At 36.4% G+C, this 12,347-nt stretch overlaps 1 protein-coding gene across 2 annotated transcripts in view; it reads right to left on the bottom strand.

Moving 5' to 3' along the window:
- LOC110112942 (exocyst complex component SEC8) overlaps positions 1-12,347 on the bottom strand; it is a 120,754-nt gene that overhangs the window by 26,419 nt on the left and 81,988 nt on the right. For both annotated transcript variants that reach the window (XM_020845341.2, XM_020845340.2), the window contains 2 exons: positions 904-1,016; positions 720-827 (listed from right to left, as the gene is read on the bottom strand). In XM_020845341.2, coding sequence (XP_020701000.1) covers positions 720-827; positions 904-1,016 — 221 coding nt within the window. The remainder of the gene's footprint in view (positions 1-719; positions 828-903; positions 1,017-12,347) is intronic.

The following is a 12,347-nucleotide window of genomic DNA, read 5'->3' as shown; positions in this document are numbered from 1 at the left end:
ATATTCATTCTTTCTCTAATCATTGTATTAAAAAATTTCTAATCTTCCCATTTAAAGCTTCAAAGCTACATATATTGAGTAAAAACAATTTAACTTAGCATCATATCCGAACCCAGTTTCATCTTCGAACCAACTGTTCAGTAGACATGGACAATTACTATAGCAGCTTAACTGCATGGACACGTATTATCTTTCCAAATCAAATAACACGACTGGCATGTGATATTTCAGCAAAATGAAAAAGGAAAAACAAAACAACAGAGAAGGATTCAGCAAATTTTCATGTAGAATACAGTTAAACCATTAGGCTGCGTATACTTCTAATACATAGAACTGGATCGATGCATTCAGAATAACAATGATAGTTCTACATCACAACAAATCAAGCAGAAATAAGCATTCCAAACACAATGAATTTAAACACATGAAATATTCAGGTATAGATGAATACTTGGTACTCCAAAACTTTGTATCGGAAAGAAACAAAAGAACTTCTAAGAAAGCAGAGACAAGCTTGCCTAAAGTGGCAAGATCAAGATATCAAAAATGAATTACTTTGTCGCATGAAGCTATTTCAACTGAACAAGATCAATGATCAACAAAGCTCAAGAAAAAACATATAAATCAAAGATTGGGTTCCTCAAATTAATATGAACTGTCCATAAAAACATCAAATTAATTTGGCTGTAAACTGAATTCAATGCCTTTAATGCTTATACCTCTGTATATGATGTTCGACATCTCTCAAAAGCACGCTCAAGAAATGTCTGGACATATTCAATTAGCTCATTGGAATATTTTGGTATCAACCTTGCCCAGCTAAGCACCTGAAACATGCAAATAGAACTTTATTACTTCAGGCATGTATGTTGTAATATTCCATAGAAAGGGAAAAAGCTTCACCTCTTTTGCTAAGTAATCAATAGCTAATAAGCCTTGCAACACAGGTCGTCCCTGCTCTACTGACAGACTATACACTATAGCAGCATGAGCTCGTGGCCTAAAAGCTGCTGGACCTGATATGAAGTTCCGGGCAACAATATCAGCAGAATATTCAATAAAAATGAAGGTTAAAAGCACCTCAATGATAAATTTTCTAGAGTAACATAAAGTATTTAAAATATTGGTTTACATGAAAGGGCAAACATTTCGGGGGAGTAGGCAGTCAGCAAGATGAAGAAGAAGCAATTGAACAAGGATATGTTTTGTGAAATCATCCAAACTTTCTCATAAGAAAGTATTGTTGTTGTTGAATCTAGAACTATTTGTGAATCATATCCAACTACATCGAGAATATCAAGTGAAAAGAAAACAGAGAAATAGAGAGAAGAAAAGTAAAGTGAGGAGCTATGAGATTTTTATAAAATGAGATTGAATAACTGCAAAAAAATTGAACTTACCCCTGATCTATAGATTTGAATTGAGACTTGAGCATTACAGAATTGGCTACATACATGACTTAAAAGAAAATAAAAGATAAAATTTAAGAGTGTGGCTTAATTAGAATGTTCAACTTGATGAAGTAGTTCACCGAGCTCCTAAGAAGTCATTAGCTCAACATGTATTGAAAGACGAATATTCAAATACTCGATCTACAGTTTCCCATATGAAGCAAATCGACCAATTAAATAGTCATTATAGATGAATATTCAAATACTCGACCTACAGTTTTCCATATAAAGCAAATCGCCCAATCAAGTAGTCATTAAGGCCAACGTTATATATTATATTCATTATGGCCAACTTGATAGGCTGTACTCACTTAAACAAGTTCATAAATTGTAGCCACCTACTTGAGACAAGTTCATTTATAGGCTCGGGAATACCTTTTAAGTTGAAACCGAGTAGATTGAATTAGCTTAACTTGAACTGGACAAACTTGAATTCAACCTAATTTTCTATATATTTGGTTATATATTTAGTTCCCCAGTTCTCTTATATCTTTGAAGGTTTTACTGTAAAATAAAAAAAAATATATATATATTATTTACTAATTATTGATTAAACCTATATAGATGTTTATTTTAATATTAGATAATTGACAATCAAACTGATTTTGACTTCTGACATTATCCTTTTATGCAAGTCTACAAATCCTTATCCGATAAATAGCAGATCAATGTTTATCGTTCAAATACATTCCCTTCAATGTCTCACTACTCCATGAGCTCTATAACTCTTCATTCCTATAAAGAATGGATGTTCTGAAAGATAAGATTGATATTTCAAAAGATGTTATAATTACGAGCTTATTTAAAAAATGCGAAAGAAAGAAGAGACTTTTTATGAGAAGAAGAAGAAAAAAGTGAAGATAGAAGAGATCAAGTCGAAGGGCAAGGTTTAAAACTCGCTGCTTCATCTAAACCATTAGCAAACCAACATTCTTTTTCACCTGCCAATGTCACTAAAGAATCTACTCCACCAATGTCCACTCTCCCACCTGTAGAGATGGGAACTAGGAGAAACATTAAAAATTTGAAATTTAATAAATATGCTATCAACTTCTTATGGTTCTATTCTCAATGAGCCGGCTTGGCGAGACGCCAGTTGTTGACCAATAAACTCGCCAAGATCCGATTCTCTGGGATGGCGGTCACCCAATAAAGTATTGAGGTGGTTGTGGTTGAAGTTATCCCCACCCCTATTGGTGATTGCAGCTACAAGTCGCCAAAATGGCTGCCAAGCAACAAGTTGCTGAAGGGCCACGTACCATAGGATGAGTTCCCCAAATATTTATTTTATTTTATTTATTATTATGGACTTTACTGATGATGTCACTCCTTAAGAGCATGAAGGCGGCTAATTCCTCAAGGAGGGAGCTGATGAAGGTGAGGAGGACCACGACAATTCCCCCTTGGTAAGGAGGAAATGGAAGTTGAAGTTTCCTATGGAAATGGAAGTTGAAGTTTCCTATTAATTTCAGTGAAAATAAGGAGGAAGATTTTGTTGATGAAATTATTGTGTTTCAGGCTAATGGCAAAGCAATGATTAAAGAAAACGCACCAAAAGAAGTCGTTCTTCCTGCTGAGTCGAATACACCTCAATAATCTCCTACTACATAAACCAATCCAACACAAGTTCCTTCGAGCGCCTCTCCCCTAGCCGAACTCAAATACAAGGCAATATCTAAATAAATTAGGAGTTAGCTAAGGTGAGGACCGAGGGATGATTATAATAGATCGTCAGAGAAATCCAGAGAAAAAAGACAAGTCATTGCCACATCCTTTCCTCATAAAAGGACAAGAGCTTCTCATGACACTAGTGGCAAAATGCTTAGTAATCCTCAATCTAGGAAGAAAGGTTAGCCGTTGAAAAGGAATTAACGTCAGCTCTAATAGACTTCTCTATGGATCCGGATTTGCCAGAGGATGAGTTCTCCTCAATGACTTATCATCTAAACCCAACTATATTCTAAGAAGTCAGAAGAAAATGATTGACACTCTAGCAGGCCAATTTCACTATGTAATCATAAAGGTGAATGCGTCCGGCTAGCAATACAATTATAAAATGGTGATTAACTACAAGAAGATGTTCCCTTAGATGATCATGCAATACTCGAACATTCAAAAACTAGAGAATAAGATGGATAGCCCATAAAGTCTCCTTGAAAAGAGAAGGCCAAAAAAGAAGTGGCAGAGGCAGTGATCAAGAAGCTTTTTAAAAAAGAAACTACTCTAGTGATAGTGACTTTAATGGACAAAAAAAGATGAAAAAATTTAGAAGTTGCCCATAAGAGAAATGCTGAACTCGAAGAAAAAAATCAAGCGCCTGCAAAGTAAGAAAAATTTATGAAGATAGTTGATGACATCTTTTAAAATGTAACCAGACTATCAAGTACAACGAAATTTCATCATCAATATTAATTGTAGGACTTCACTTCTGCTTAGACAAATTAGTAGAAAATAAAATTCTCCCGTGTGTACCAGCAAAAGGAGACCTGAATTATTAGCAGCAAATGAGAGCTCCAATGATGAAGAAAGCACCACAAGTAACTGATACTTTTTTTTCCTTGCATACTTTTGTACTAGTAAGAAATTTATAAAGCAATAAAATTTTACTTATATAAATTTTTGTCTCTGTTTGAGCTGAATTCTTTTTTTATTTTTTCTCTACAAACAATGCCAACATCAAGCCATTATCCCACTACGTGGGGTCAACTACATGAATCCTTTTCTCCATTGTGTCATGTTAAGAGTCAAATTCAAAATAGAACTTGAATGAATACTTCATCATAAAAAAAATGAATACCTAATATCGAGTATCACTTCAATATTGAGTTAAGCTAATATCGAAATACGAGTACCACTTCAATATTGTTCTTTTAACAAAAAATTAACTAATTGAGTCATATAGAATGTGAATGAATACTTTCATATAAAATCATATGTACTGTCATCACTGAGGAGATCTGTATTTGAGTTGTTATTATAATAAATTAGTCTTTCTTCGGTCTCATCCTGTGAAATCCAATGCCTCTCAATATGTTTCTTCTTCATTTATTTCAGGCATCTTTCTCTTTCATAAATATTTTTCATCAACATAAAGATAAGATTAATACTCCAAAATTTTTAGAGGTGGTGGTTGTGTGCGGCTTTCAAATGATCATTATTGGCAGAAACAACCATTCTCTGGTATGCATGTTATGCTCAACGAGTAGCATAGCCTCAACTCTGTGTAAGAATACAAAGGTCGGTTGCCCCATCATCGATGATGTTATCCTTGGCGCTCAGAAGATTGAGGCAACAACTTAGCTCACTTGCTTTTAGCATCTTCAACATTATTTTTAGCAAATTCAATATTAGCTTATTCTTCGCATCAACTTGCACATTCGTCATTCGATGATGGGCTAAGGTTAAATTCAACCGAATTCCTTGGCTTTGACAAAATTCATTGATCTTCCTGTTTGTGAACTATGGCCCATTATTACAAATAATTATCACAGGAAGACCATAATGACAAATACTACCAATCCAAATGAAACTACGCACAACTTCTACAGTGGTCGTTACAAGTACCTTTACCTCAATTCATTTTGTGGCATAGTGGATCATGAGTAGCATGAACTTCATCTATCACTACACAAGAGGGAATGGGGCAATTACATCCAAGCCCCATACATAAAAAAGTCATGGATTTGAAATTAGTTGTAGCTTGCATGATGATTGAAGTTGTATGAGAACACATTTTTGGCATGGAATACACCAATTAGAGAATTCTTCAGCACTTTTTTTAAGTGTTGGACAAAAATATCTCAGCCTCAAGATTCCATTCACGGGAAATCGGGAATTCTCCCTCCAAACTAGCTTCCTTGCTTGCAAAGGTGAACTTCCTCTAGAACGTTGGTGACTTCAGATGCTCTCATGCACCTCAAATAGGTATTCATCACCAACTTCCTGAACAATTTTCCATCAATGAAGAGATATTGAGTTGCCTTGGATCCTTTGAACTTACTTGATAGGTCTTCCATTAGAATTTCCCATCTCAAAGAGCAATTTGACAAATTGATTTTGATCTCTAGAAATGTGCTCATTTTTAAGTATTTGAATTTCCCAATCACAACTTTTACTTCAAATAAGAATTTTTAAAGGACTTCTTTCTTAGCTTTGTATTGCATATTGATTTGATTCACAACAAGTTGACAGTCAGAGTGCATCGTCAAATGCCTTACACTCAGTCCTACAACAAATCTCAAGCATATGACTAACACCACATACTCTACTTGACTATTGATGATTTGAAAGCCAATTGTCGAAGAGTACAACTCCTACTAGACTCCTCAAAAACAACTCAAATGCTGACTCCTACACTATAGGAATAATCAGCATAGAGTCCATAGCAAATCTTCCTTTACTAGTCGCCTCCTCGTCAACGTCAACTACACTGAAGTTGGCCAAGAAAACTGCTAACCCTTATGCCTTGATTGTGGTCCTTAGCGTGTAAAAGATTCGAAAATTGTTGAGTTCTACATGTTTGAGTAGTCTCCTCGAATGGTACAACTTTGTATGGGCTGACTTCAATGGAAGATTAATAATAACGTGAACAAAACATGCCTAAAAATAAGGATGAAGTTGCCATGCAACAATGATCAATGCCCATGTGAGTTTCTCCATGAACAAATAGCGCAACTCAACCCCTTGTAGAATTTTACTCAAATAGTAAATATGTCAATGCTTCTTTCCCTTTTAATAGATGAACACTAAGCTTAGTGCCTAGTTGTAAATCCTCATATACAAGAGCAGGTGCTCCCCAGGCTGAGGACATGAAACATAGACAACGAAGAAAGGAGTGACATTACCACCTTCTTGATCTCGAAAAATGTAATCCATCATCTTTTGATAAGTTGCATATACATACTTCAAATCATAGGAATTACATTATAGCAAGAAAACATGTCACTTGTGATAAAAATTTTCTTCTCACAATCAATTAGATGCCTTTTGATTTGATTAAACCCCAAAAAGTCATCCAAAAAGCTCATCATAGTACAGTTGATTGTAAAGTTATATTCGCCACTTGCCATTCGAATTTTGCCTTATCAATACATTGAAAATCCACTCAGATATTGAACTTCTTTGATGAAGTTGGCCTCAAGAGGCTTTTAAACTTCATTAAATTGGCTCATCTAATATTGTCACAACAGACCAAATCTTTTGCTTAATTGGCCTCACCTTCTTGTCAGTATTTAGCACGTGGCAGGTGATATTTATGTCTACAACCGATATTCATCGACCGATCAGGCGAATACATCCACATTTGCCCTCAAAGTTGCAATCAAGTAGGCCTCCTTTTCTTCATCAAAGCCATGCTTATTCGAAAGCTATAATTTGATTGCCTTCAAAGATCAGTACTTCCTAATAGACTTCAATAGTCTCAAACCTAGATCTCCACTAAACAATTAGTTGGAAGATTTACTCTTGATAAATTCTCCACTGCTTTTAGACAACATGTCATTGACTATAGGATATCACCTACCATTGTCACTACATGATCGTCTGCCTGGAACTTCGCAATGACATGGAGTCTAGAGAAGAGTGCCCAAAATGTGTTTAGTGGTCTGCAAGGATAGCATAGTCTATAGTTGGCTCGTAGACTATGATAACTCAACCCATCAAGTAAATTATTTTTCTACTTCTCTCAAACTGATTGGCAACATAATTGCTCCTTCCATCTCTAGGTGTTCCCCATAAAAAAGCTAAAGAAAGGATCAAAAGTTGGCACTAAGCAAGAAGCGCCCAAGTTCATCTTCTCATTAACACTACTAAAAATAATTTTTTCCAAGCTCCCTATGTCTATTAGGATGCCACCAGTCTGATACTTTGCAATCAACGTCAAAAAAATCACTGAATCATTATATGGACTACTGATCATTAGGCGATTAGCTTCAACAAAAAATGGACAACACCTTAGCACTAGGCGCCATTCAGGTACTCTCCAAGTTCGCCACTACCTACAAAAGTCATTTGAATCTATCTTAATGAGAAACCTCTTATTTAGCTCCTTCATGGATTGTTGGAACAACCACACCAATATGAATTGCCTGTGCCGAGAATGATTTGTTGCAAGTTTCCTTCATAAGCACCTCTCTTGACCTTCTTCCTACATCTGCTGGAACAAACTCTTTAAATTTACTACCTTTATCAAGCCATCAACCAAGCCCCGGAGGGGTTGACACTCCTCAGTGTAATGGATATGATCGCGATGATACCACAGTACTTCGACCACTACAGGAAATTTAGCTTTTCGTGGCGGACTTTGCGACAGAAAAATTCTTGTCTGAAATTGCGGTGGATTTGCGACGAAAATTTGTGTCGTTTATTTTGTGACGGATTTGCTGCGGATTATCCTTGCAGACCACTAAGCAGGATGCTCGGGTGGAAGAGTGGTTTTACTCTTAGAGACAGGATACGAAATGAGCATATACATGAAAAGCTTGGAGTAGCTCTAATGGAAGATAAGATTAGAGAGAGTCGTCTTAGATGGTTTGGTCACATAAAATGGCGACCTTCCAATGGCTCGATGGGGGAACTAAATGTATTAGTGTGTTGCATTAATTCACACACACTCTTCTATTGCCCAATATAGAATGAATGTGTGAGACACACAACTATCCATGCAAACTCCTAAAATCATCACTATTGTACATATTATTATTTTTTTAAAATTGATACAAATTTCATTGTTTTGTTGTAGGAATTTATACTCTAAAAGTGTTATGGATATTCAAAATTACAGAAGTTGGATGTATAACCGAACGTTGTCTGGACGCAAGACATTAACAGATGAATTTTTGAATGAAGTGAATTATTTCATTTAGGGAGGTTGTCAATTACCTTCATTTATATTAGAGGGTACATTTCGTGGTCCATATTTCAAACACAAATAACAAGCCTACCTCACCAAATGAGATTACTATTGATCAATATCACAGAGGATTCATGCCAAAATATTGGTATTAGACTTCCCACAGTGAGTACGAGCCTCATTTCGACTTTTAGTGTGGCCCGTCAACAAGTTCCAACATAGTTGAGGAAAACAAAGATACGATGTTGGATGATTTGATTTGCGATGCAACTAGGCCACATTTTAAATAATATACAAAAGAATTCCCGAATAAGGATTTGTTGCACGCTGCGCAACAACTAATTTGGAATGAGTGCACTTCTCACTCAAAGTTATCATAACTATTAAGATGTTAAGCATAAAGACAAAATACAATATACCTAGAGAATGTTTTAATCAATTCATTCGCCTACTTAAGGAGAACAACCCGACAAATAATATAATTCCAATAGATTTATATTGAACTAAAAATTTGATTTCTAAACTTAGTTCGACAGCTGTAAAAATAGATTGATGTATTAATGGATGCATGTTGTACTACGGGGATAATTTGTCAGAGACTGTATGTCATCATTGTAACGCGCCAAGTTTAAAACCAAATTTTGGGGAAAAAAAAAGCAGAAGGATGTGACAATCAATCGATTATTCTACATTCCCATCATTCTCAGATTGCAACATTATATGCATCTATGAGCTCTGTTGCACATATGAGATGGCATAAGGAACACAGCTCACAAGTAGGTGTTCTAACACATCCCTCAGAAGCAGAAGCCTGAAAAAACTTTGACCGTACACATCCTACATTCATCACAGAACTAAGGAATATAAGATTAGGTTTATGTGCAGATTGTTTTACTCTATTTAGTCAATCTTCCTCACCTTACTCATGTTGTTAAGTGATACTCACCCCTACAATCTTCCTCCATAAATGTATATGACTACACCCAATATGTTTTTGACATTTATCATTCTACGCCAACACAATCCAAAGGCAAAGATCGATATGTTCTTGCAACCTTCAATTAATGACTAAAATTTATTATGGAATGAAGGAGTTACCACATATGATATCTCCACCAAACAAAATTTTACATTGATGGCAGTATTACTTTGGACAATTGATGACTTTCTAGCATATGACATGCTTTCTGGTTGGAGCACTACAGGCAAGCTAACTTGCCCATATTGCATGAAAAATTCTAGATCGCTCACTTTGAAGCATGTAGGCAAAAACACTTGGTTTGACTATCACAATATGTTCTTACCTGGAAACCATCCATTCAGAAGAAATAAGGATGCTTTCACTAAAAATAGAATGGAAATGACAGGGCCTACACCAAGGTTAAATTGTGAGAAAATATTTGGAAAGAGTAAATTTTATACCAACGATAATTGATTCTCCATCATTAGCTGTTCACAAAATGCTCGGGTATGGAGTTACTCACAATTGGATAATAAATAGAATTTTCTGGTCTTTGTCATATTGGAGAACAAATTTGATCAGACATAATTTGGATATGATGCATATAAAAAAGAATGCTTTTGATAATGTGTTCAATACATTGATGGACATCAATGGCAATCTAAAGATAATGTAAAAGCGATGATGAATTTGAAGGATATTTGTAGGAGGAAAACATTTGAGTTGAAGGAATGTGGAAATGGTAAACTTCTAAAGCCAAAAGTTCCATTCACCTTCACTTTAGAGGAGAGGCGAGTGATTTGTGAATGGGTGCAGAGCCTAAAGTTACCTGATGGATATACTTCCAACCTCAGTAGATGTGTTGACATGAGATCTGAGAGATTGTTTATATTGAAAATGTATGATTGTCACATCTTTATGGAATGTTTATTACCCATTGCTTTTAGTTCTCTTCCATATTCAATATTAAATATGTTGACCGAATTAAGTATCTTCTTACAGGACTTGTGCTCATCAAGACTTAATGAAGAAGTTTTGCTCCAGATTGAAGATAACATTCCTTTTGTTTTGTGCAAGCTTAAGAAAATAATCCCTCCAAATTTTTTCGACTCCAAGGAGAATATGCCCAAGTTATAAGGCTAGAGTTGGACCTATTCAATATCGGTGGATGTATCCTTTTAAGAGATAATTTTGTACAAACATAACATATCAAATATTATTAATAAGTTTTAAATTCATAGTCATACATCATTCAGGTACTTAAATAAACTTAAGAAAACTATAAAGAGCAAAGCATATCCCGAAGAATCAATATATGAAGCATGCTTGATGTATGAGTGATGTGAAACAAACAACAGAATTGCAGGATTTTATTAAGAAATTTGTTTTAGCAATGAATTTATAAGATTAATGTTTCACTAAGTTAGGATCTTCAATTTTCATATTTATTGACTTACTTCTAGTATGCGGTTACACGATAGATTAACAAAACGATTCAAGACAATAACAAGATGATAGCAAGATAAATATGCAATTAACACTAATCTGGCACTTAACAAATGGAACTTTCACCTTCGAGTTTCCCTCTCGATCGCTCTTTGGAAGTAGGGTTAGCGGAGAGGACGAGGGTTAGCAAGCTAAGTGATGCCACTGAAAGACAGAAGATGCCGACGATTTTGATCAACGGAGAGTTGGCCGGAGTTGGAGAGATGGGCGGTCGTCCGGTGATCTTCCACTATCCTGTAGGTTGTTGCTCGTTGATGACGTCCACCAAAGTAAAGAGAATACGCTCCACATACTCCTCGACGGTGCCTTCGGATCCAAACCTAGGATCGAAGAAAGGTGATTGAATGATGTTGATCTCCTCTTGAGAATTGTAAATGAATCCATAATCAAATTCCGGATCCGCCATCCATGAGATTGAGAGCATCCGTGTGGTTCTTTGGTGGAGCCACCAGTTAGGAGAGGTTAAGAAGGGAGGCGGAGAGAGAGGGGAGCCGATGGAGAGAGAGGGGAGCCGATGGTGAGGAGAGGATAGGATAGGGGCGTGTAGAGCTAGGGTTTGAATGGGGGAAAGGGATTTTCAGAAAATCTGAAATTAATTCAAATTTTCCTAGGAGGGAAGGGAGGAGATAATTTGAATTTCAAATTATTCCACAAAGGGAAAGGGGCGGCGATTTAGGAGGAAATTAGGGAGAATTTAAGTGGAGTTAAGAACTTAAATTGGAGAGAGGGGGGGGGAGTTAATGGGGCCGGCCATATAGAGGAGGGAGAAGGGGTTTTGTTTTAAGTATGTGGGCAAAACCATAAATCTGAAATTAAGTTCAGATTTTACGCATTAATTAGAGGGGAGAGGGAATTTAAATTTCAAATTCAAATCCAAAGTGGACTTGGAGAATAAAAGGCAAAATAGGGGATGAGGTCCATGCATGGGCAGCGGCAAGGTGAGAGGGAGAGGGGATTGGAGAAATAATTATGGGCATCCTAATTTAGCTTTGCAAATTAGGTATGAGGGGATAAAATCCAATTTAATTCAAAATTGAATTGGATCTCATTTAAAACGTTCCTAATTTGGTTTTATTGGATTAGGAAACTATTTTTGAATTTCAAATCTAGGGATTAATGGAGGGAAGGACCGGCAGTTGAACTTTCAGTGGGGTGGTGGAGGGACGACCGGCATGTGGAATTGGGTCGGCGGCTTGGGCGACCAAGTGGGGAGGGTGGTCGTCGGGTTGGGTAGGGCCGACTCTAAGAGGCGAAACGAGGAAGGGTTTGGGGAGGCTGGCCAGTGGTGGAATGGGATTGGAGTGAAGGTAAAAGAGAAAGAATAAATCGAAGAACCGCGAACCTAGGAATCCACCAAGGTTGACGGGTATCGCTCTCACCCTCGCCTAGGGTTTCTCCTCTCAATAACTAACAAAGAGATCAAGCAAGAAAGTGGAATTCTCATTCATAATCATCATTAAAAAAAATACAATGACTAGGCCTTCATATATAGGCCTCCAAAGCACAAAATGTAAGAAACACAAATGTTCTCAGGCTACAACATGACACAAATCCCTCATAGGGATACAAGTGGAAAACT

This window comes from Dendrobium catenatum, unplaced genomic scaffold (genome assembly GCF_001605985.2).
Source record: "Dendrobium catenatum unplaced genomic scaffold, ASM160598v2 original_scaffold_61322, whole genome shotgun sequence".
Taxonomy (NCBI): Eukaryota; Viridiplantae; Streptophyta; class Magnoliopsida; order Asparagales; family Orchidaceae; genus Dendrobium; species Dendrobium catenatum.
The sequence above is the reverse complement of the archived record's forward strand: the minus strand, read 5'-3'. Positions and strand labels throughout refer to the sequence as shown.